General features: G+C 39.8%; 1 protein-coding gene across 1 annotated transcript in view; it reads right to left on the bottom strand.

Moving 5' to 3' along the window:
* LOC108412975 overlaps nucleotides 1–25,552 on the bottom strand; it is a 58,836-nt gene that overhangs the window by 20,997 nt on the left and 12,287 nt on the right. Inside the window, exons 19-41 of the mRNA XM_037532524.1 lie at nucleotides 24,728–24,803; nucleotides 24,536–24,643; nucleotides 22,209–22,215; nucleotides 18,515–18,678; nucleotides 18,293–18,397; nucleotides 17,904–18,066; nucleotides 16,417–16,527; nucleotides 15,816–15,944; nucleotides 14,819–14,935; nucleotides 14,508–14,676; nucleotides 12,827–12,937; nucleotides 11,224–11,405; nucleotides 10,938–11,117; nucleotides 10,731–10,852; nucleotides 8,881–9,089; nucleotides 7,816–7,848; nucleotides 6,937–6,954; nucleotides 4,416–4,433; nucleotides 3,519–3,536; nucleotides 2,464–2,478; nucleotides 1,542–1,574; nucleotides 1,138–1,170; nucleotides 709–741 (exon numbers count right to left, since the gene is read on the bottom strand). Coding sequence (XP_037388421.1) covers nucleotides 709–741; nucleotides 1,138–1,170; nucleotides 1,542–1,574; nucleotides 2,464–2,478; nucleotides 3,519–3,536; nucleotides 4,416–4,433; nucleotides 6,937–6,954; nucleotides 7,816–7,848; nucleotides 8,881–9,089; nucleotides 10,731–10,852; nucleotides 10,938–11,117; nucleotides 11,224–11,405; nucleotides 12,827–12,937; nucleotides 14,508–14,676; nucleotides 14,819–14,935; nucleotides 15,816–15,944; nucleotides 16,417–16,527; nucleotides 17,904–18,066; nucleotides 18,293–18,397; nucleotides 18,515–18,678; nucleotides 22,209–22,215; nucleotides 24,536–24,643; nucleotides 24,728–24,803 — 2,154 coding nt within the window. The remainder of the gene's footprint in view (nucleotides 1–708; nucleotides 742–1,137; nucleotides 1,171–1,541; nucleotides 1,575–2,463; nucleotides 2,479–3,518; nucleotides 3,537–4,415; nucleotides 4,434–6,936; nucleotides 6,955–7,815; nucleotides 7,849–8,880; nucleotides 9,090–10,730; nucleotides 10,853–10,937; nucleotides 11,118–11,223; nucleotides 11,406–12,826; nucleotides 12,938–14,507; nucleotides 14,677–14,818; nucleotides 14,936–15,815; nucleotides 15,945–16,416; nucleotides 16,528–17,903; nucleotides 18,067–18,292; nucleotides 18,398–18,514; nucleotides 18,679–22,208; nucleotides 22,216–24,535; nucleotides 24,644–24,727; nucleotides 24,804–25,552) is intronic.

Raw genomic sequence — 25,552 nt, 5'->3', positions numbered from 1 at the left:
TGCCCGGCCACCAGACGCTCGCTGGCGAGCCCCTCCCCCAGGCCTGGCTCCAGGGTGGGGCCCCGGTAACCCTGTTCCGGGCAGGGTACACAAGTCCAGTTTTTGTGTCTTCATAGGGGTTATTATGGATCACACTTTGTCTGACCTGTCACCTAGGACCAGTTTGCCATGGGAGACCCTACCAGGAGCTTTTGCTCCAGACAACATAGCTCCTAAGATCATTCAAGCACGCAAACCTCTCCACCACGATAAGGTGGTGATCCAAGGAGAGGTACTGTAAAAGGTGCATCACATATTGAGAATTTACACCTCATAAAACAGTAAATAATGTGAAATATATGAATGTGAAAGGTCATTAATTTGACCATTTCTGCGTCAAACTTGATGTTTTTTTATTAACAAAGGAGCAATAATAAACGTAATATGGACATATGTTGAGCATCATGTGCATTGCATCTTATTTATTCTCTGAAAAAGAACTTTAACGTATTCATGATCATATGAAGTACCCACTAAATATTAAGTGTGTTTTCAATGCATTATAAATGTGTTACTCATTACTAAATCCACTATATGAATGTCTTAAAGCGGCTATGCAGTTGTAATGAACTATTACTGTAAATTGTCATGAATATGCCACAGATGCTTCATGTACATGTAAGGTGTTACCATTCATCTGTACAAATAAGAGAAAAAGGATCAGAGCACCTGGAGAGTGAACAAGAGGCGGAGCGTGGGAGTCTGCAGAGGAGAAAAAGATGTTGAACGTTAGGCCTTGGTTGAATCTCGAGTTTTACATGAACAGTCAGTAAAAAGGATAAATAAGCAGTGACTAAAATAGACACATTCGAGGTTCCAGGCACGTCCTTGATGGATTTTTTAAAAATACACATAAAAAACTGTGAGAAGGAGGAGCCTAAACATTCACCGCATGCAGAAAACACCTTACATACTAGAATCAGTCGCATGAAGCTGTGGTTTAATGGACGAGAACAGAGTGAGAAACCAGTTGAAAGAAACCCTGGTTGTTCTTTTTTCATTCGTGTGAAATATCTTTTGAATATTCCAAAGATGCTTCATGTACATGTAAGCTGTTACTATTAATCTGTACAGATAAGAGAAAAAGGATCAGAGCACCTTGAGAGTGAACAATAGGCAGAGCGCTGAGGACTGCAGAGGAGAGAAAGATGTTGAACGTTAGGCCTTGGTTGAATCTTGAGTTTTTTTATTAACAAAGGAGCAATAATAAAAGTAATATGGACATCTTTTGAGCATCACATGCATTGCATCTTATTTATTCTCTGAAAAAGAACTTTAACGTATTCATGATCATATGAAGTACCCACTAAATATTAAGTGTGTTTTCAATGCATTATAAGTGTGTTACTCATTACTAAATCCACTATATGAATGTCTTAAAGCGGCTATGCAGTTGTAATGAACTATTACTGTAAATTGTCATGAATATTCCAAAGATGCTTCATGTACATATAAGGTGTTACTATTAATCTGTACAGATAAGAGAAAAAGGATCAGAGCACCTGGAGAGTGAACAATAGGCGGAGGGGCGATGTCTGCAGAGGAGAAAAAGATGTTGAACGTTAGGCCTTGGTTGAATCTTGAGTTTTACATGAACAGTCAGTAAAAAGCATAAATAAGCAGTGACTAAAATAGACAAGGCTCATCAGTCAGTGTTCCATGCAACTCCTTCAGACATTAAACCTGCTCTCTCACTCCTTATACCTATATGTGCACACCTTGCCATGAAATACGTGTTGGTATTTAGCTTTATAAAAGTCCCTATTATAATAACACAGATTTATGACGCTTCATACCAGACACACTTGAAATGTACAGTGACATGAGGGCACACGTGTACCCATAAGAACTGAGATGCCACAGAGCACATTACAGTAAATCCATTTAGACTTAACCCTGCAGCTCCAACCAGCTCCAGAAACATGTGGCCATCAGGATAATGGCTAAGCACCAATCACAGCCACACCTGAGAAAGTGAAACTAGAGGACGTGACTAACACAACAGTGCGTGACGAGCTAACAAATGAACGGTAAGTTAGTTTCTCCAGAACATGAAGTGGTGAAATTGTGCAGCCAGCCAGTGGAATGAAATGATGATTAACCTCTTAAATTTCCAGGCTTCAAATATACCATGGTTTCCTGTTCAGTAACTACAGCGACTTCAATACAAACTGGCTGCGCTTTTCTTACGGTACGGAAGTGTGTATGAAAACGTTGGGCCTGCTGGTGGGCCCTGGCCATTTAAGGGGTTAAATGAAGTGTAAATGTCAAACATCAAACTTCTTGATGTACTCCCAATGTCGTCTGGTCTAGCCCTAGTGTTATGCCTACCACAGGTTGGGAACCACTGCCCTAGATGATATGCCTGAAGCAGCTCATTAATAAGCAATGTGAAGAGGTCATGAAGGTTAGAGAAAGACTTACAACTAGGTCCAATGCCTGCAGAGGAGAAAAAGATGTTGAACATTAGGCCTTGATTCAGTTTTGAGTTTTACATGAACAGTCAGTAAAAAGGAAAAATAAGCAGTGACAAAAAAGTCTCATTAGAGGTTACAGGCACCTCCTTGATGGAACTTTTAAAAATACACATAAAACCCTGGATGGGAGTTTTTATGCTTGGATGAAGTGAAACAGTTGGTTCATTGTTAAAGGAGAAATGAAATGCAGCTGGCGTTTTCGACAACGTGTTGAAGTAGTGTTTAGAGACTGGTTACGCGGCGTGCCTGTGGTCTGTTATGGTCCCAAACAGATTTCAATTTAGATCATGGATTCAAATGAATCTGGTGGGCCGAATAAGAACCCATGTGCTGTATGTCCGGCTGAAGACATACTAAGGTTTACTATTCAGTGACTACAGGGACTTCAATGCAACCTGGCTGAGCTATGCATACACAGTGCATTACCAGAATGTGAGCGGTGCACAGTCCTGTTTTAATCAATGTCATTAAGCTGAGCTTATCTTAGAGCCTCTTAAAAGTTTTTAACATCTGTAGAGTTTAAACTTTTTCAGCTTCAGAACATCGGGATAGCACGTGTCTCAATTACACTTTCCTCTTTCCTCCGTTTCTTAGTGTAATACTTATTGGTGACTAATTTACAGTCAAACGTTGACAGACATTTTACAAAAAAAAACTGTTCAACTTTTGATGAAAAGTTCTAGGCCATCAGCACACACTTAAACGTACTGGACACTGAATGTTGTGGCTCCCAAGGTGGTTTGATTTTTTGTTGAAAGAACAAAGTGTCTTATAATACCACTGCACAGAAAAAACCTGTGATTAAACATAACAACTAAATTGAACGAGCCCATTAAAGGTCAGAGTGAATACTGCACTGACACGTTTACAATAAGTACGATATTTTAAGCAGTTTTCATTCAATCTGTAAACCCCCTTGAATGAGAAAGGGTTACAAGTCACAGTGAAAAAATCTGCTTCAATCTTGTAGAGGGGCGTGGTGAGGACTGTGGCCACATGTACCTGGAACCCAAACAGGTCCTGCAAAGAGGAGAGAAGATTTGCAGTATTAAACCTTGATTCAATTTAGACTGTTAAATATGAAGTGATTAAGTAGTCAAGTCTCATATTTGGTTTTGATTCTCATTAAATCAGGGAGTAAATAGAAGTCCACATTACTGTCTACATACAGTAAGAAGCTCCTACACTACTACACATACCTTTGGGGTGCCAAACTCATTGTAGGTAATGGGCCACATTACCCACTTTCCTATGTCAAATTGGCTGGACTCCTCATAAATGTGTTTAATTTATTGTCCTTAATCTTAAACTTACATTCTAAAAGAACAAACTGGGCCCCTTTCCCAAAATCGTCTTAGTGTTAAGATGGTCTTAACTGGTAGAGAGAGAGTGTTCAGTGTGATGCTCGCTCTACCACTTAGGAATCATCATTGAGCTGAGATGCTTTTGGAAAACGCAGCCCTGATTGAACAAATACTACCTACAAAACATTTTATGAGGGTCAGACAAAAGTCAGTGCAGTGTTAAATACTGAGCATGTCATCTTTTACACAAGGCCTTTTAGGAAAGCCATGCATGCATAGAAGCACATCAACCGAAGGTTTTAATTAAAAATGTAAACGCTGCACCGTCCTGTTTTAATCAGTGTTATTAAGCTGTAATTAGTGTCCAAGTAATAAGCTAAGAAAATCTAACTGATCTTAATTTTGTTCTGCAAGGTTATTTATCGATACACCTTATATGAACAGGGTTGTTAGGAAAAACAGTAGATAAAGCTGAGCCTGTTCATAGTCGACAAACGTCACCTCCTTACAGTGAAACTGTCATTAAACATAACAACTAAGGCCATTGAAGGTCAGAGTGAATATCATGCAGTGCAGTAAAAGAAAGACCACAAACCTGGTTGACCAGATAGCACTGCAGAAGAAAAGGATGGTGTACAGAGTTAGCCTTTGATTCAACTTTGCATTGTAAAATTGAATAAATAAGCAGTGACAACTCGGATGACTTCTGGTGTGACGTGGCATAGAATAGATGTGTGCTTAGAGTGAAACCTCTAGTGTGAAATCGTAGTTTCACTGGATGCAGAGAAAGCCTTTGATCGAGTCGAATGGAACTACCTTTTTTCAACTTTGTACAAATTTGGGTTTGGGAACAAATGTATCTCTTGGATAAAACTGTTATTACTTCCCTAGGAGTCCACACTAATGATATATATCCACTCTGATTATTTCTCGTTGTCATGCGGGACTAGGCAAGGATGCCCTTTGTCCCATTTATTGTTTGCCATCACTATAGAACCTTTGTCGATCGCCTTGAAATCTCTTCCATCTTTCCAGGGGATCTCTCGTGCAGGTATCGAATTGAAATTATCATTATACGCCGATGACTTGTTACTGTACGTGACTGATCCAGTGAGCTCCCTTCCTCCAATTATTTCGCTTCTGAAGAGGTTTGGCTCGTTTTCAGGTTATAAAGTGAACGTACAGAAAAGCGAATGTTTCCCGGTGAACTCACTTGCATTATCAGTCAATCAGTCTGCTGTTCCCTTTCAATTCGCTTTGACCGGGTTCAAATATTTAGGGATTCATGTATCTCGAACTTTGCCCTCTCTCTTTCACTCTAATTTTTCTTTTTTAATTAATAGATTTAAACAGGATTTACAGAGATGGAATTCTCTTCCTCCATCATTGATCGCTAGAATAAATGTTATAAAAATGAATGTTAGGCCTAAATTTCTTTTTCTTGTTTCAAACTATTCCTCTTTTTTGTCGAAAAAGTTCTTTAAGAATCTGGATCAGCTTATTACCTCCTTTATATGGGATGGAAGTGTTCATAGAGTGAGAAAATCACTATTAGAGAGATTTAAATTTGATGGGGGGGCTGGCTCTTCCGAATTTCTTGTTCTATTACTGGTCAGCGACATTCAAAAGGCCCTTTGTTGGCTTCGATCTCTGGAATTGCTGTGGTGTAGATTAGAGACTTGCACTTGTTCTCCATCCTCTCCGCTCGCACTTCTCACTTCTTCCTTACCACTCAACCTGACAAATTCTACGTACAGTCTGTTTGCGCTGTCTACCCTGCGAATCTGGTCTCAATTTAGACGTCATTTTAAGACCACGTCTCCTCCTTTATCGAGGCCTATATTGGAATATCATCTATTTCCTCCTGCTCTGACTGACACAGCTTTTAATATATGGCATGAGAGAGGTATCAGATCTTTTTGTGACCTTTGTAAGGATGTTACTTTTTACAGTTTTGCTCAATTAGCTGCAGATTTTAATTTACGCCCATCTCATTTGATTAGATATTTACCACTCAGACACTGTGTCTCTTCCCTTTTTCCAAATTATACATGTTTTCCCATCACACAATCATGGGATGACCTTTTGAATTGGAACCCCTTTGAGAAATCTATTATATCTAAGATTTACTTGCATATCATGGCTTTAGATCAACACTCTTACTAAAATTAAAAGTGCTTGGGAACATGAGCTAGGTACTGCTTTCACAGGGCAATGGTGGGACAACACCATAAACAAAGTACGTTCAAGTTCGTTTTGTGCAAGACTTCAGTTGATTCAGTTCAAGTTCAAGGTATTACATAGAATCCATCTATCTAAGTCCCAGCTATCCAGATATTATCCGAATGCAGTCAATGGTCAATGTGATAAAGTCACATGTTCTTTTTTTGTCCTTCTTTACATAAATTTGGTCTAAATATTTTAAGATTATGACAAAGGTTTAGGCACCAACATTAATAAGAACCCTTTCGTTGTGGATTGTCCACTGATTTCCCTTTGCTCAACAGAGCTCAGTTGGATATTATAGCATTTACGTCTCTATTGGCAAAACGCCGCATATTGCTACTATGGAAGTCTTCAAAACCCCCTTCCATTTCAACGTGGCTCTGGGATGTCATGCATTATCTTACTATGGAAAAGATAAGGTCCACCTTGAAAGGCAATACTGCAACATTTTGTTCCAAATGGAATCCTTTTTAAAATTACTTTAATTCACTTTGGGTTGTGCCAGCAGACTGAGGGGATTTATTTATTTTTAATTAATTCATTAATTTCTTATTTTCTTTTAAATCTAATTGGAATATATATTTTCTGTAATCATGATTATGCAATTTCTAGTTATAATTTGTCTGTTGTGTGTGTGTGAGAGAGAGAGTACATCTCTTTGTGGAAAATAATAAAAAAAAATTTAGGAAGTTTCTGAATGTGTAGAACTTCTGGATATGTCTGTTTTCCTTTTATACCTCAATAAAAACACAAGGAAAAAACAAACAAACAAACAAAAAACTGCACATAAATAAGCACTTTTCAATCTGTAAGTGTCCTGGTTTCAGAAAGTGTTTCATATCATGGTGAAAATGATGTAGAGTGGGGTGCTGAGGACTGTGGACACATACCTGGCATCGAAGCAGCACCTGCAAAGAGGAGAGAAGATTTGAAGCATTAAACCTCGATTCAGTTTAGACTGTTACATACGAAATGATTAAGTAGTCAAGTCTCATATTTTGCTTTGACTCCAATTTTTTTTTCATGCTGGAGTAAATAGGTCCACATTTCTGTCTACAGACAGTAAGAAGCTTTCGTCAGCGTCATTTTAGGTGATGGGCCACATTACACACTGTCCAAATTGGCTGGACCCGTGTCAGATTTAGCCGACCAGTAGCGCATCAGATTTAAATCCTGTTGAAAACGTGTTTGGGAGTATGTGAAGAAAAATCGTTCCAAATCTTCCTCCTTCAGATTATTAAAAACACTATGAAAGCGTGACAAATCAGTATTATTGTTTATTAGAAGCTGTACTTTGTGAGGACCTGTGGTGGCTTCTCTGATTGATGGGTACTGAAAGAAATTAGGTGTTGGAAAACAAAAGGCTGCTGTTTTTTTTTTAAATACATTGTTGTTTTATGATTAATTTGAGGATATCTGCATAATCTTGGGCCAGAGTGCAGAGCCAGTCGTGCCTTTTTTGGTTGTCCTTTATCATTTGGTGTACCCATAGCAGTACGCATACCACAGTTTGGGGACCACTGCTCTCGATGATACGCCTGAAGCAGCTCACTAATAAGTGAAGTACACACTAAACATTATTGTGTTTTAGTGCAGTACATTACAAGTTTGTTACTCAGTATTAAATCTACTGTATGAATGGTTCAAAGCGACTATGCAGCTGTAATGGAGTATTACTGTAAATTGTCATAAATGTGCCACAGATGCTTCATGTACATGCAAAGTGTCACCATTTATCTGTTCAAATAAGAGAAAAAGGATCAGAGCACCTGGAGAGTGAGCAAAAGGAGGAGGGCCGAGGCCTGCAGAGGAGAAAAAGATGTCGAACGTTAGGCCTTGATTCAATTTTGAGTTTTACATAAATAATCAGTAAAAAGGATAAATAAGCAGTGAGTAAGGAAGGGGGCAACAAAAGGCTGGTAAAGTTGTGTAATGCTAAAAAAACATCTGGTGGTTAATTTGCAACAGGTTATATATGTATTTTAAAAAGAGCATCTCAGAGAGGTGGAGTCCTTCATTAATTACAATTAATGAATAATGTTTCTCAACATAAAATAGCAAAGACCTTTAGCTTTTCATCGTCTACAGTACATAATAACATTAAAAGATTCAGAGAAATCACTGCATGGGCTCAGAAACACTTCTGACAGCCACTGTCTGTGGAAACAGTTTGTCGCTACATCCACATATGCAAGTTAAAAATCTAAAATCTAAAGAAAAAAAAAACAAATATAAACAGGATCCAGAAATGCTGCCACCTTCTCTGGGCCCAAGCTCATCTAAAATGAACTGAGGGGAAGTGGAATGATTAAATTGTGGCCACGAGTTAGTAAAGCGTGGTAACGAGATCCTAATGCGTGGCCATGACTAAGCTGTGATCTTGTTCCCATGCCTTGCTAAGTCATGGCCACGACATAATCATCTCATTCCCATGCCTTACTAAGTCGCGACCACGCATTAGGATCTCGTTCCCATGCTTTACTAAGTCGAGGCCACAACTTAATCATCTCATTCCCATGCCTTACTAAGTCGCGGCCATGCATTAGGATCTCTTTCCCACGCCTTACTAAGTCATGGCCACAACTTAATCATCGTGAGTATGTGTAATAGTTTACAGTGTTTTTGAAGTAATACTAAGTAATACTACAAAATACTATTTTGAAAATTCCAAGAGTTGGCAGCCCCGGGATCATGTTACTCCGACACTTTTTCACAGTGCACCCTCCCACTGTCTGATCACCGGCGGCGTAGACGAGTTAGACTAACTAAAAATCCTGCAAACTCGAAACATTTCTTATTATGCCAAAGCAAGATTTCTTAGCTTGCTCCACTACCGTATGGGGGCAGCTGCGGCAGTGCTTGCACACGGTGGTGATGTCCGTGTGACTGTTCTCCCTCTTTAGGTTTGTGGGCAACCTGTGTGTCCTCTTCGTGGGGCTTGGTGACCACCATGGAGGTCAGTGGAGTCACAAACTTGTACTTAAGAGAGAGATCCAGGGCTTCTTTCTTGGCTGCTTCTTTCTCCTCTCCTTTAAGTGTCACTCTGAGACACAAATAGTGTTAACATTCACACACACCAATCGACAACAGCAATTCCAACAACTTTCCACTGCAGTGTGTAAACAAAGCTATAATAAAACAAAGAGTAGGCGCTCAACAACAAGTGCGTTTACATGCACTCAATAATCAGATCGAGATCGGATTTCTGCAGTTATCCGACTGTTCGAGTGGTCATGTAATCAGAGCTCAGTAGTCAGACTTGTCAGTGCTGTGAACTCTCATTTCTTTTGAATTTCTCAGTCTGTGTATGTGTGAAACAGACGGTGGTGCTGGAAATAAACAGGCAGCGTTGCTGTGAGATGCAGATAAACACTTTAGGACGCTGAAACCAAACAGGCAGCACGGCGGCGCATGCTGTCGCCTCACAGTAAGAAGGGCCTGGGTTCGATTCCCCAGCCGGGTGACCAAAGTCATGTGTGGAGTTTGCATGTTCTCCCCGTGTCTGCGTGGGTTTCCTCTGGGTTCTCCGGTTTCCCCCCCACAGTCCAAAGACATGCAGTCAGGCCAAATAGACATGGCAAATTGCCCCTGGGTGTGAGTGACTGTCTGTGTCTGTCTGCCCTGCGATGGACTGGCGACCTGTCCAGGGTGTATCCTACCTCCCGCCTAATGACAGCTGGGATAGGCTCCAGCACCCCCCGCAACCCAGAAGGAGAAGCGGCTTGGAAGATGGGTGAAACCAAACACGAAATAAAGGATTTAAATATTCTTCGTCTTCTAGATGGTATGTGTTCATATCTGACGCGATGTTTAAATAAAGCCTGCAGCATGAAGTGTGTTACGTCTACGTCACGTCTTCTTCTCGGAGTTAATTACCTGGTTGCAAAGCAGAAATCTGATTACTGTCTGACTCCTGTAGACCGAGAGTTTTCCCTGTATCTGATTAAATGCATGTAAACTCGTTAATTGGATTACTGACAGAATCAGATTCTCTGCAGTTTTCAGATTATTAAGTGCATGTGAACACACATTGATATAAATAGGTAAACATTTCCAAATCTCATACCAGTCTCTCCGTACTTCATCCTTCCAGTGCTCAGCAAGCCTGACCATCATTACACCTTGAGCTTAAACTCTGATGTGAAGCATAATCTACCAGTCATTCTGAAATGTGTACAGGTTGGCCCGTGCCTGGTGACAGTTATCTTAGTGAACAGCCCCCAGTGAAGCTAAAAACTCCCCGTAAACTGTAGGAAGACACTGACCTGCTAATTGATATTCCACTATTAATATCACATTTAGTCTAACTGGAATTCTTCCGGAATCGTGGCTGTTTAGCTGCACTGGTTAAAAAAAGCTCAGGAAGCTTTGAGGCAGGCACATATGACATCTGTACAGAAGCTGCACCATTTCAGCAATTTTGGTATAATTTAGTGTAATTCAGTCCGAGGCTAAAGAATGCAGTGCTGTGCTACAGGATAATCTATGCCACCATGATTGAATATCATTTTTATGACAGAACGCGTAAAAATAATGTCCATTTATAAGATAAGATAAGATAATCCTTTATTAGTCCCACAGCGGGGAAATTCACAGTAGAAAAACTGTAAAAAAGTCTGCACTAAACATTCTAAAATATAATATAGAAAACAGAGTAAACAAGCACACTGATGTTTGCACTCACTCTTTCTCCAGTCGTTGTTTCACCGTGAGGTAAGCCCAGAGTCGCTGGATGTTTTCATGTTCAGGCAACCCAGCGAGGTCTTTCACTGACACAGAATCCTCATATTTCACTTCATTGCTTTTCTGCAAAGAGTGAAACGTTTGAAGAGACCACAGCCATCCAAGTGTGACAGCAATGTTGGGGTCAACGGTCTTTAGTAGGTCTTACTGAGACTGCGATGACCTCTGCTTGGAAAGTCTCCAGGCTGTTGTCTGTGATCTGTCCACAAACTACAATCTCTGAGCCGTTGTAGTAGTGGCTGAATCTGGTCTGGGTGAGATTTCCTACTCCAGTATAGCTCAGCTGGACATTAGTTAAGAGGGGAGTGGCCACCTCTTCATAGAACCCCTGCAAAACATGAAGACAGCACTGGAGCTCCAGGGACCCAGCATAGCAAAGGAACATGACACGGCTGTCACATTTATTGACATGTCAAACCACATCTTCATCCCACCTGTAGCTGTAGGTCAGCGTCTGAGTCCTCATAGATCCTGCGGGCAAGTCCATTATTTTCCAGAGCCATTTTCTCCAGGAAATCGAAGTTGACATCAAATCCGAAGCCCAGACAGTACAGAGGAAACTTCCCCCCGATGGCCTCTTTCACATTGGCCTGAATCCTCATTATGTTGGTTTCACCTGTGGGACGCAGAGCAGTGGAGGTTTTACTTTGCCTTATTGTGAAGCTAAGCAGACTACAGTGGTACCAGGAATATTACTGCCTGACACACTAAACAACAAAGGGCTTTTATTCTGACATGGGCTTCATACTGCATCATAAAGAAGACCCTTAAAGTGGGTCTTGGGCAGCGCCCAAGGATATAGGATATTAGCCCTTTCACAAATATTCAAAAAATGTGTTTTTCGAGTCATTTCTAGGCTGATTTAGTTTACTAAGTGGTGTGACCACTCAAAAAACGTGGTCAACGTGACATGTTAAAAAAGAAATAAATAAGAAGAAGAAGAAGAAGAAAAACTAGAAGAAGAAAAAGAAGAAGAATTGTATTATTTATGTGTTGAAAAAATGTTTAACCTTGAGTTCTAGGACGGATTTATACAGGTGTGCAAAAGTACAACAGCTAGTTTTTTGTATTTAGTTATAATACATTTTTTAAAATTAAAATGTGGTTGCACTACTTGACCTTTTTTGGGAGGTAAAATTGTTGATCTTTTTTTTTAAATGAATTTATACCATTCTGAAAGCTGTGAAATTTTTAATTTGAATAAATTTAAATTTAGAATTTCTAACGTTCTTATTTTGAAACTGTATGTTCTGTGCATTTGAGGAAGGGTGGAGTGGAGGCGTTGTTGATTACATGATCTACTCAATTTACGTCATTTTCAGTCAGCATGTCTGTGTGATATTCTCAAAAACATCTGACCATCAGCTTTACATTAGCGCTAGCGTCTCAGAAGCAGTGGCTACCGCAGTTCAGCGAAGGAACGGGGCTCTGAAATGTAAATAGGATAGAATTTACCAGCAGAATATTAATTAATTAATCCTTATTAGCCCCATAATGGGGAGATTTCACCTCCGCATTTAACCCATCCGTGAAGTGAAACACCACATACACACTAGTGAGTGCACACACACACACACACTAGGGGGCAGTGAGCACACTTGCCCGGAGCGGTGGGCAGCCCTATCCGCAGCGCCCGGGGAGCAGTTGGGGGTTAGGTGTCTTGCTCAAGGACACCTCAGTCATGTGCTGTCGGCTCTGGGGATCGAACCGACGACCTTCTGGTCACGAGGCTGGAACCCTGACCTCCAGCCCACGACTGCCCCAATATCACTATTACATCTCTCAGCACTCTGCTGGAGTTCACCTAGTGACTCTTACCCCATTGGCTTTGTGTTGTCTGGGTGTTTCACTGTGGACCCTTACAAGCACATCACAATTAGTAGGTGTTCCTGTGATCTGTGTGCAACATCAGCTGCTGCCATAGTTAACCGACCCTTAATTTCAGACACATTGGGACCATATATTGTGGCCACATTAAGACGTTTTACACTCCGTCGTCTCATTTACATACACCTGTGTGTATCAGTGCTTTTGTACCTGCTGTGGGGTCTCCATCCGTCAGCAGGATGAGGATGGAGGCGGAGCCTTCTCTCGGGTGTCTCTTGATCATTTCCACGCCCTTCAGCACTGCCTCGTTGATGTCGGTGGCTGAGGGAGAAATATCAGCACTCAAAACAAATACAAACTAAGACTAACATTCACCCTTTTTAACTCAAGTCATAGTTATTTCTGACTCGTAGAAATTCTGCAAAAAGTATGCATTTTAAACTTTGAACTCTGTGATGGGTGTGGCCTCGGGTGGGCTGCTTAGCAACTGTTGCTATCTGCCATTGCATCAAGCCTTCGGTACATTATCAGCACCCATCATGCTACATGGATGAGCATCATTGCTGTTGGAACAAAACCTTGTATCTCCAGAAAGGACAGTTTACAGGAGAAGGAGAAAAATGTTTTTAACTTTTAGTGGATGTCAGTGGAGAAATGATTTATTCTCAATCCTTTTGGACCATTTGTGTTGGACAAATCATCATGACATTGTGACGCAATATAAAGGGTAGCTAACCATTCCAGATAGGGATAAAAAATGAAAAACAACAAAACTGAAGATATAAGGTTTTGTCTGACAATGCCTATATATATATATATATATATATATATATACATACATATACATTCACTGGCCACTTTATTAGATAGTAAAAGGTTGGACCCCTTTCTCCTTCAGAACAGTCTTAATTCTTCGTGTCAGACTTTCAACAAGGTGTTGGAAACGTTCCTCAGAGATTCTGGTTGGTTATTTGAGTTCCTGTTGTCTTTCTATCATCTGGAACCAGTCTGCCCATTCTCCTCTGACCTCTCACATCAACAAGGCATTTTCGTCCACACAACTGACCGCTCACTGGATGTTTCCTCTTTTTTGGACCGTTCTCTGTAAACCCTAGAGATGGTTGTGAGTGAAAATCCCAGCAGATCAGCAGTTTCTGAAATACTCAGACCAGCCCGTCTGGCACCAACAACCACGCCACGTTCAAAGTCCCTTAAATCCCCTTTCTTCCCCGTTCTGATGCTCGGTCTGCACTTCAGCAAGTTGTCTTGACCACCTCTACAGGCCTAAATGCAGTGAGTTGCAGCCGTGTGATTGGCTGATTAGCTATTTGTGTTAACAAGCACCTGAACTGTACCTAATAATGTGCGCATATCATCACTGACTCATATGGGCCACATGCAGCAAACGTGGCTGCACGTGTGTTAGTGTAAGTGATTTGGGTATGTTTTTGCTTTTATTCCAGTTACGTGCCACTAGAAACAGTAAAAATCATTCTAATGATTCATATGATCTGCTTCACTGTCGTGTTGTGTTGGCCAGACTGTACAGCTTGCTGTCCTCGTAATCAAGCTAATCAGAACAGCTGACACCCTTGAAATAAGCTTGGTCACCCCTAATGCCAACTCGGACGTCAAAATCAATAATGTGAACCAAAAAATTTACATTGGTGTGGATTCATTCCATATATTATGGTTTAGGTGTCTTCTGGACGCAGAATTAGGATAATGTGATGCACAGTGAGTGTGCACTGATTTGTTTGTTTGTTTGTTTGTTGTATCCAGAAACCAATTAAGTAAATGACAATGGTTCACTACTTTTTGCATAATTATTGATGATAATTATTTAAAAAGACTTTGACTTGCTCACGATCAAATATAAAAGCCGTCTTACCTCCTCGATCTCGAATCTGCTTCACAAAGTTCTTTGCCTGCTCTAGGTTCTTCTCTGTGCCCTGGAGAAGTTCAGGTTTCCAAACATCTACTTGACTGTCGAAGGTGATCAGCCCAAAGGTGTCGTCACTAGTAAGATCTCCCAAAATCTTAAGCATCGCCAACCGGGTCTGCCGAGGAAAACTTTCTAGTCATGTAGTGACACTTTTACATTGACAGGACCGAATCCCTCATGAAACCATGTCAGTTCAAGTTCTGTGGACATTAATACACAAAACTGTAAACAAGCACTGGATCTATTTAAAGCTGCACCTGCTGCATTTTCCGGCCGTACATGGAGCCACTTCGGTCGATGATGAAGACCACATTTTTTGGGATTCGCTGGACATTCGTCGGTGAGAAGTAGTGGACAAAATAGCCGTCTGCTATCTGTTAGGGAGGAAAGAATAAACTGGAAAAGGGAAGAACGCCTCAAAGTAATGGGTCAACTTTTCGAGCTGTCAGTTTTGCAGATTTTCTCAGTGTAAATAAGTGAACACACCCTCTACAGAGAACACACTTCTGCACATTTCAATACACACTTACTGCTTATTTGCTGAATTTAACATATTAACATATTGTTTGTATTGTTATATTTAATACATGGTTGCTGTTGGAAGAAAACCTTGTATCTCCGTTTTTGGCTTTTTTCAGTTTTTGACATAATTTGAAAGTATCTGTTACTCTTTACATTGTTTGTAAATTTTATGATGAACGGCCTAAAAGAAATGACCCAAAGTAAAGTAAAGTCACTATTTTGGAGATACAAAGTTTTCTTCTGACAGCAGTGATTTATTAAGTTGTATATGCTGTATTGTTTTTTTTTCCAATATGTTAACCTCAGCAAATAAATAGAAATTTTGCAAAAAAATTGACGTATTTAAGTGTGTTTCACTTAGAACATCCACAAAATGTAATTTGACTTGGGGTGTTCAAACTTTTGCCTACAACTGCACATCAGGCTGCAACCTGCTGCTTATAGTATATTTAACACATATTTCATATTTAAAATATCTAATATTTTGAAATAGTGTTTATTATTTATCAGACAGATAATGCCATACATTACAGATTGTGTACATTTATTATAAACTTACAAAAGCATCTTAAAGTTTATTGAAAACTGTAGGCATTTCTACTACTGGAAAACAGGAGACATGAAGGTTAAAAGTGACCAAAAATATTTAGCGGTGAACACTACTAAGCCTGTCCGAAGCTTTTGGTCAGATCATTACTTCTTACAGATTTACTTTATTGTACAGTGCAGTACCTGCAGTTCTCCACTGGGGTTTAATCTCTCTACATCATAGGTTATGATCAGGTCTCCATTCAGGCCACTTTCTGCACAGCCTTCACACTTGGTCTGCTGCTCACGAGTCGGGTAGAAGGCCACCCACACCTGAAATAAGACACTGAATGATTAAAGCTCCCCTTTTTTCCATTGAATCAGCTACGCATATGTTTTATGGTGCGTATGTAACATACTGTACATGTAGTTACACATATTCAGTTTTGTATTGTCTTGTACTGCTCAGTTGTAAATAGCCAAATCAGAAATTGCTGTTTTGCCTTATAATTGATATATACTGTAGATTGAACTGTATACAGTGAGGGGAAACACTAATTATTAATGCTGCAAAAAGTGTATTTGCATACGCCATAACAAAAGCCTGCCATTGATTTGGAAGCAGCAATCATGGGCCTCTTTTCCACTGCAGGGCCGAACGTTTCTGAGCTCCGAGGGTAACAGTGGCGTTTCCACATGGACGCGGTGTATAAGTGTATAAAAGTGTATATTTGTCCTTGAACGTCATAATTTGATACTTGAACTTAAATGAATCAGTGAAACATCATTATGGTGTGGAACTCGCCTCATTGCCCGATCGTGTAGTGGTTACAGCTTTGGCCAGCTCGTTGGTGTTCAGTCCTCCTTTCACTTCTAGCAGGGAAATGTCTGGACCCTCTTTAATGTGCACGTCAACCTGTCAGAGATGAAAACCCAAAACATAAGGCTAAGGCTACGGTTAGGACGGCAGCTTCACACCTTTTTCCTCGCATTACACTAATTTTGCTGTTTGAAATAAAAATGAAATATGAAAATAAATCTCTATTGTCCTGTCTTCTGGCGGAGAAGATTCTCTAGCAAGCATTTCTAGGCTTTTAATACTCTTTCCACTGCCCCGTGACCCGTATTACTTGGAGAAGTTATTCAAACAAGAGTTAATATTTAATAACTTATTCGGTTTCCTTGTAACTGCAGCGAGACACAGTGCAGAGGAAAATAGCAAGCAAAAGTAGAATGTCACAAAAAGCTGAACACTTGTTTAGCTCATATAAACCTAATCTAAAGAAAGAAAAAGAAATGATAAAGAATTTTCTAGTTCTGACTGTCTCACATTTACATAATACAAGCGCAGTTTTCACAAGTATCCCGACGTTCACGGTGCTTTCTTATTTGGAATTTGTTCTTAGGTAAGAACAGAATCTAGACACACTCAAGAGCACAAAGGTGAGAACAGCTTTATGAACATGTGATGAACCTGACAGTAGACCTTTCTCAGTAACACATTAAGAAAACACTTATGAAGATGCAGGTGAATGGGGCCTATTGATCATTCAGGCAAATCGGATCCAATGTACTGTATCTACATGTGTGCACCTCTTATATTGGCTATTTAGGTCGTTCTGTCTCAGAACACTGAGATTACACAACATGCAGGGTTAAGAGTCACTTGGCCAAAAGACCCAAGCTGAAAATTCAATACCCATATTTGGACCAGCTGCTGCCATTCTAAGATAAATCTACTCAGAAACAACCGAAACTTCACAAAGCAGAACTGTCACGTACCCAAAACATGGCAATTAACATATTACTGAACTATTGAACAGACAGTGCTTTCAGAAAAATATCAACAACTGTGACATTCAGCCCCAAGGATATAATAAACACAGACCACCTGTCATGAGATGGATTCAGTGGCCCCAGCCCAGCCAAGTATTTTACATTAGATTCATTAACCTATTGCACGACATGGAAAGTGGAGCTTTCAGTCCAAATGATGAATCGGCTGTGGTGCGTGAAATCAAGCGCCAATAAATAACTCAGTAAAATGCCCTTGTTTTATGATCTGATTTGATGTACACAGCTTTAACAAATAGGGGTCCATATAAAAGTACACACAAAGTTTGTCGTAAGAGTCGTGCGAGTTTGTGCTGCCAGAACTTTGCAGTATATCATTTCATGTCAGCACAACTTGGTGACTGTCAAAGAAACTGTAGCCTGACCAAGACCTGCCTACTATAACAGGAAAGGTCATTTGCCTGAAGGCAGGCCAACAACAGACCACTGTTACATTACCTTGAAATCTGCTACAGGCTGCATCGGTTGGGCGTTGATGAGTAGCTGATATTTGCCAAGGCGTCGAATTAGCAGCTCCTCATAGGTCAGTTCGAAGGTCACTTTACTGAAAGCAGCCACCGTCACTGAGGTCTTAAACTCCTCCAGAGTCCTTCCTACTGAGCTGGAACAGAAGGACATGATGGTTGTCAGTCTTGATATCTATAACTGCAAACTGGGGCTAATTCAACTACTGTGGTAGTTCAGTTTCCACCTGAGCTCTGGATAATGTGGGTGCTGGTTCTGAGATCAGTGAAGCCATCTGAGGAGAACGTTTGATTGGGTAAAGCAGGATCTCCTCAGGAGCCTGAGTGATGGAATTAGCTGTGTTTAAGTCTGTATGACGGTACCTGACCATCCCAGCGCTTTCTCCCCGAGACACTGCCTGACTGTACTGCCGCTGAGCCTCTTCTTTCTTCTTCACAACTCCATCATACGTCTTCCCCTCCATGGTCCTGAGAGACAGACGAGTTTATAGACACTGTAATTGTACACAACCTTAATAGTTAGACGATGTTAAATAAGACCGAGGAATAAGAATAAAGCTTAATCTGTTCAACGTATCGACTCACATTCTGAACTTGCTGATGAAAGCGTTCTTGGGAATCTTGACCTGGAAATGGACTTCTTTGGACTCATTGAGTCGGTTTGCCACGCGGCTCGTGATGACTGTGACGGCGTAGCGGCTGGTGACCGTGGAGTTTATGTGGAAGCTGTAGATGTCAATGTCTCGCCTCTGCGGTGGGGAAAGCAGTACATGGTAAACGGTAATGATGCCTGTTGTCAGCTACTGTGTAACTAAAATTCCTTGTTTGTGGAAAACGTACTTGGCCAATAAAGGCTGATCCTGGTGTAGACGAATATTACACTCTGTGCTCTGTGTGTACCTAAATTAATATTCCTGTAATGATCACTTGCTTGTCTATATTATTGATTATTGTTGCCCAGTAACTCATAAAACAAGCACCAAAACACCACATTTAGACAATATTACACTCAGCCCTGATGGTTTAGAACCGCCAACCTCACCGTTTTTATGTTTTCACCGTTTTTATTCTAAAATGCTACAATATTAAAGCGAAAACTGGAAATGATGGAAATTCACAGAATTTCTGCGGTTCTCAGTTACATTAAATTAGCCTGAGATAATGGGAATGTTTACAGCTTGGTTCAGGTCCCATTTCTTGCCTCATCCAGAAACGTGGAAAAACAGCTCAAACAAATCTATCGGAGTGGACCTTCACCTCAGACTCGGTCAACTGTTTGATTGATTTTGTATATTTATACAGAACTGTGTGAAAGTCTGAGGCACCCAAGACACATTTTCAAAATCTATTTATTTGTGTAGTCTGTGTTTATTTGCTGAGAAAATATTAATATTTGAATAAACAAAATGTATAGAATATTAATTAATAATGATTTTATATATATATATATATATATATATGAAGGTGTCAAGGAAAAATATAGACTTGTTACTTTTTATTTTTTTCTGTTTATTTGAATTATGAATAATGTATATTGTGATAAACTCACTGGTCAACTGGTTAAAATATGTTTTGATGCCTAAAACTTTCGAACAGCACTGTATATTGTGGAATCTTTTCCACGGCAAGATTTCATCTAATAATATAACTGCAGTATGTATAATAATGTAGGATTACAATAATAAATGACGATGTATGTCGTGTCAGTACAGATGGAGAAATTTGTTATTTGTTCACAACTGAAAGAGATTAAATAACCCAGAGGAAAGTTCTATTGCTCTGATGTTGCTCTTTTGTGGCTTAAGACAATTCGTTGTGATTCTCCTAAAACTCATCAGGAGAAATAGGAGGCATGAGATACTTCTCCCCCAAATACACACTGTGCTAGTTATTCACAGTGTCGAAACTGAGAGGACTCCTGTCTTTAATTCAGTCGCAAGTGGTATCTTGGCTAATCTGAGCGACTGTATTGCGAGCTAGACTAAAATTCAAGAGGAGACACAAGACAGCGCTGGGCTTTAAATGTAAATGTTCATTTAAAAAATGATTGCTTCTTTATACAAAGTGAGTTTTTTACCTATTAAAAAGTTTCGTGTATCTCTTTTTTCTTTTTTTTTTTCCCAGTCCGGTTGCAAATTTGTCGTACCCTGTTTTATGGGATGAAAAGTCTCAGCAGTGCTGAGTGTAAGAGCATCAGTGAATTGACTGTAGAACATTTAACGACTTGGCATTTAATGTGTTAATAAGGCAGCAACTCCACTGAAACCGATTATTCTAGCACTAAAACTAAAAACGCTGCTGGTATTGATTATAATAAATAAAATCCATTCACTTATTTTCTAGCTGGATCACTCCTAATTTTATAAGCAGTCTAAAAGGAGTTTAACTTTTAAACGTTAGTTTTAAAGTGCAAGGCTTCTTAAAGGTTTTTTTAAAAGGCATCAATGAACTATGAACACTTTATTCTTTTCTAAAACATTTCCAAAACATTAATAATTGTATTGCAGTAAAAGAAAAAAACAAAGCATTTAGCCCACCACCACCCCCCCCCCCCCCCCCCCAACCTTCAACAGACTCACGGACACATCCAGACATTCCTTTCTTACTTACATAACTGCACAATAACTGTCATACTGCTGTGTTTCTCATATAATTAATAAGCTGGAGGAAGTGGACGTTCAAAGCGGATTAAGGGTCCGCAGTGTTTGCAGCAGCCAAGAGGACTTCACTTAACTAGGACTGCACACTCTAATCACTCTAATCTTGATTTAATGAACACATGGACTTTAACTCTGCTGATTATTGCTGCTTGGGACAGAATTCCTGGTGTGTTTTCCAAACTCAGAGTGCAGACACACACGCCAGAATTAACACTGCTGATCAGCTTGTAAGATAAATAAAATATATTTAAATTATTGGAAAGATATAGTGATATTGTATAGTGATACCTACAAAAAAACATCTTTTACTTAAGAGTGTTTAACTATGTAAGAATCTTGTGGATTCTTGCGGGAATATCCCTGCTCTGACACTCATTACCGTAATGTAATATATTTAGATTATTATTATTACATTGACTGACTGTTAATGAAGGTCAGCAGTCAGCCAATGATTTTATTTTAGCTTCTGCCACTGTTACAATATACATCATCAATGCATTTAATGTCGGTCAGTCAATTTCATAAATGTAAGTAACCAATATAATTACCTACTTTAGACCTACCTCCCTACTACGTTTTCTTATTACCTATTCTTATTACTTTTACTTTATACACACTCACCTACTTATATTTTTAATGAATAAAAATGGAGTATTGATCTCCCCTTAATGGTGTTATCAGATACACTAGGAGAGTTTTGGTTCTCTTGTTTATGAAATGTTGGGCTTCTAGTGAGCAATGAGGGGTAAACGAGGAAAAACCATTCACCCCTCACCACAAACGCTGCTGTGCGGAGATAGAATGGACAAGCTTCTTCATATGAAACAATCCTGCATCACTGACAGTGAGAAATGCCATCTAAACACTATAAAAACACTTTCTTATTGAAGAAGAGGAACAATTATGGCTTCTATGAAAAGAGATTAAGGCAGTATACATCCCATAGATCCGTACAGCCTCTTTTAGTCTTAAAATAGATCTGAAAGTTTAGATTTTTTGATTGCGTGATGTCTGAAGATATTGTTCTTTTCTTTTGTGCTAGTGAAGGTATTAAATATAGAAATGTAGAAAGCTCGATAAACTCCCGAGCTTTCGTTTTTGTGCTCTGGTTACTCCGCTGTTTTAGAGACATCATAAATCGACATTATCCAGAACCTGGAGCCGTGAGTAGCTCAGCTATTCTTCTAGTCTATTTTTTTGCCGCTTGTCCCAAATGATATGCCGCCAAAACCATGTTGAAAATGAAATTGTCACGCAAGCGTTCTGCTTAACCGGCCCAGTTGCTGACTGGGCTGCCATCAACAGAAACACATTTAAAAGAGAATAGAGTAAAATTACTCTAAAAATGGTCATTTCACATAAATAGTGCAAAAAAATTATATAGATATACGTTTCATTTGAATATACCATCCTGCACATGTCAAAGATTTTACAGCATGTTAGTTACCATGTCATCAGGGAGGTCAATAAAATGATAAGATTATGAGTGAATATTAAACATAACAAAATGTTATAGTATTTTGAAAAAGCAAAAATTCTAAAACAGTCCATCTTACACTGCACATACTACAAAAACCTGATTTTACTGTAGTATTAATTGCCAGTCTGGAATACCTTACCTTACAGCTGTATGGTCAATGAAAACATCAAAATTAGATTAGACCAGGGCTGCCCGAGTTATGGAGATATTTTAAATCGACCGGTCAGAAACTTACCCCAACCTCAGCCCCAAGCCAAAGACAAAACTCAAAAATTCATATGTCTTCTTTGTAGGTATTTTTAAGTATTATAGCATATTATATAATATGTTATATAGGTATTACTTTTAAAACGTATATATAGTTTTGCTTTTTTGGCCTGACCACTGATGACCAGGACTAGAAGATGGCAAACAAACTGAGAAGAGTGTGCAAAACTCATGTAGTGTGAGAGCTTAGATCCATGCTTTTTACCTTAAATAAAATGGACATTAACACATGCCACACTTGCGTTAAGCTGTCGTGCGGTTCAGATAGTAATTCTTTTATGCATTGAGGCCCGAAAAACAAAAACGCAGTAAAAAGTATTGATTTTATATGAACTTTGACCATCTCACAGGAATCAGCATGATTCTCAGCTTACATGAATCAGATCTACACCACACATACTGGTTCCCAACATCAGATGACCACTTCTTTCCTCTAAACATTTTGAAAGACTTGTCTTATTGACAGTATATAAACAGTGATGTGTGTAGAGCACTGGAAGCACTAAGAATATGCAGAAAATTACAAGTGAAACATCTCAGAACATCTGATGTAAAACAACCCATTGAAACAAGATTAGGTAGATATATGCATCGCACAGCATAACCAGTAAAGCACCATTGAAAAACAGGTCTCAGATCAGTCAAGAGCACCTGTGAACTGTAAACTGATCAAGCTTGGCTTTTCACCCTACCGTCTTTATTGGGGCAGCGGCAGCACCGACAAGTAAGAGCCCAAATAGAGTTATGCCAACCGAGGTGCGATCCATGGTGACCCACGCAGGACTGAAAGCTGCACAAACACATGCAAGCTTTTAAACAAACCTTGCAGACTCTGCCATTGGTCAGTACAGATAAAAGAAAGTCAACACCCTCCCAGTCATCAACCTCAGTCGAGTAAACACGACTGATGAAAGTTCCTGACTACATAACACGGTAACACTTCAGAGATGCCCTGGGGTAGATTTATCAAGTTAAGAGCTGCTAGTAAGCTGGCTGCTCATTACCACTTTACTACACAGGAGCTAGTCTGAACTAAGCATTTTTCAGAGCATTTTTCTTTTATTTGTGCACTGTACATCATAATCCTGTACATTTAGGTGCCTATTACAAAAATCTTGTTAGGCCTTAACCTGGCAATAGTGTGGAGTGCTGGAGAGCAAATTGACTGATGCGGTAATTCAAGCAGCCAGACAGGAATTATATAAAGCATTTCAGTGTGAACTGCAAGTCATGTTTAAATACAGCATCACAGACATCATTTCAAGTGAGGAGTGAGACGGACTCCTGGTGTTGTGTAGGAGTGTCTGTGTGGGTGTTTAGCTCATGGGTGTTGAGGAATCAGAGGGCTTGTGGAAAGAAACCGATTTAATTGGACACGGTCGATTTGTGTTTGCGTGGTTTGTATGAGCCAAACTTTAGTGTGTTACTGTTTTATTTATCCCTCCTTGATGAAATGTAACGAGTCCCTGAACAGTGATTTCAGGATCTGAAGGCAAGCACCTCAAACGGAAAACGGAGTCCTCGAGTATCCCTGCACATCTCAGCAGCTCAAGCTTAGTCTTTCTGAATATGTAGTTCGTTGGTATGTGAAGTGTTTTTAAATGTGGTGCTACTAGTGCACTGCGTCTGTGTCAAAACACTGGGAGACGTATTGTGTAGCGCATTTCATCCCATTTACATGTTTGTTTTTCATGTTTTGTGTGTTAACTGTTTTGAGAACACAACGTCTGAATGGACCACCCAGTTCGTTTAGGAGTGAATATGAGTTTATAGTGTTTTTGATGCATAAAAAGACACGACCAGAGATTCTCAGCCAAGTTCTCAGCAAGTTTATTCACTTTTGCAACTTCCATTCACTGAACCATGTAACTGCCGTCCTTTAGGACCTAAATTCAACTGCAGTACAGCTGAAATGAAATAGAAGTATGGGGCGGCTGGACTGGTAAACAGGAACAAAGATCAATTGAAATGTTTATTTCTGGACTCATTCTTTCCTATACATTCAGTGTACATAATCATAAATGAATAAAATCACGTCTGCTAGTGTTTAAATTATTGAGTAAATATTTAATACTGTGTTGGTCAAAACCAAAAAGATCATTCCAACGTTCATCCAGCCGACTCGAGCGGCTTCATTCAGTGGAGCAGTTTTAATCTACACCACTTGAAAGCAGAGTCTGGAAGACAGGGAGCTACAGCTACACCAGAATGAAATTAGAGAACTCCCCCGGCAGGACAGACTCGTATGGTACGAGCCAGCATCCAAGGACAGGCGCTGAAGAGCGTCGATAGTCAGTGGCATTGCTCCTACAACACAGAACACTTTCAGCTTAAAAACAGCAGCGATAAATTCTCCAGATGAGCCATTACGTCTTTATTTATTGTATTTACCAGCTCGCTTGCACTTGTTTATCCCCGAGGTTGATCAGTGATCCTGGTAATTCTTCATACTGAAGATTGGCTTTTCCTTCGCAGATCAGAGACAGACAGAGGTTACCAGTGTTGCTGAAGCAGTAATAAGCAGTACGACTGAATAAGAGAGAGTTCAGTACAGACATGACCACCTCATCCCAGTCATCCACGTCAGTCCGTTATTTAAGCTGAATGCAATCATTTTCCACTTTGGATTTCACAGAAATATAAAAGAGAAATATGATGTGGATTGGATGCACCGAGTTGAGGCAAATAAATGCAAAGAGAGCAGTGAATGTATTCATTAAGACATCAAGGAGTTTATGGGAAATACACTTTACTAACTTGGTACTCTAACATGTTTAGTGGGCAGTGTGAGGAAAGTGATTATTAGCTGTGCAGCTAATTGTAATGTTACAATTTTTAAAACTTAAAAAATGAAGTTTCGGGCTCCCTACTGGAGCAACCGTCTAAGCGTCTAATGATGTTGGGATAGCAGCAGTTCAAAAGGATGAGGTGGAGCTTCACAGGTCTCAGAGGAAGCCTGGGCTTGACTTCGCCCTCCTAGCACTGGTGTTATTGTGGCATTGGGGGAGGGGGGGGTCCTAACTAGTGAGTGGATGGGGGGGGAGTCAAGTTTTGCTTGATATGATTCTGTGAAACTGAGACGTCTGTGATGAGCACGTGCACCCCACAGTTAACCAATTCCTCTTTGTTTGTTTTTATTTTAATGGTTTGATTTTATTCATTCAGATGAATAACTGTGTGAATTAACTTTATGAGAAATGTCGAGCCACTTTCTGG

This window comes from Pygocentrus nattereri, chromosome 21 (genome assembly GCF_015220715.1).
Source record: "Pygocentrus nattereri isolate fPygNat1 chromosome 21, fPygNat1.pri, whole genome shotgun sequence".
Lineage (NCBI taxonomy): Eukaryota > Metazoa > Chordata > Actinopteri > Characiformes > Serrasalmidae > Pygocentrus > Pygocentrus nattereri.
The sequence above is the reverse complement of the archived record's forward strand: the minus strand, read 5'-3'. Positions and strand labels throughout refer to the sequence as shown.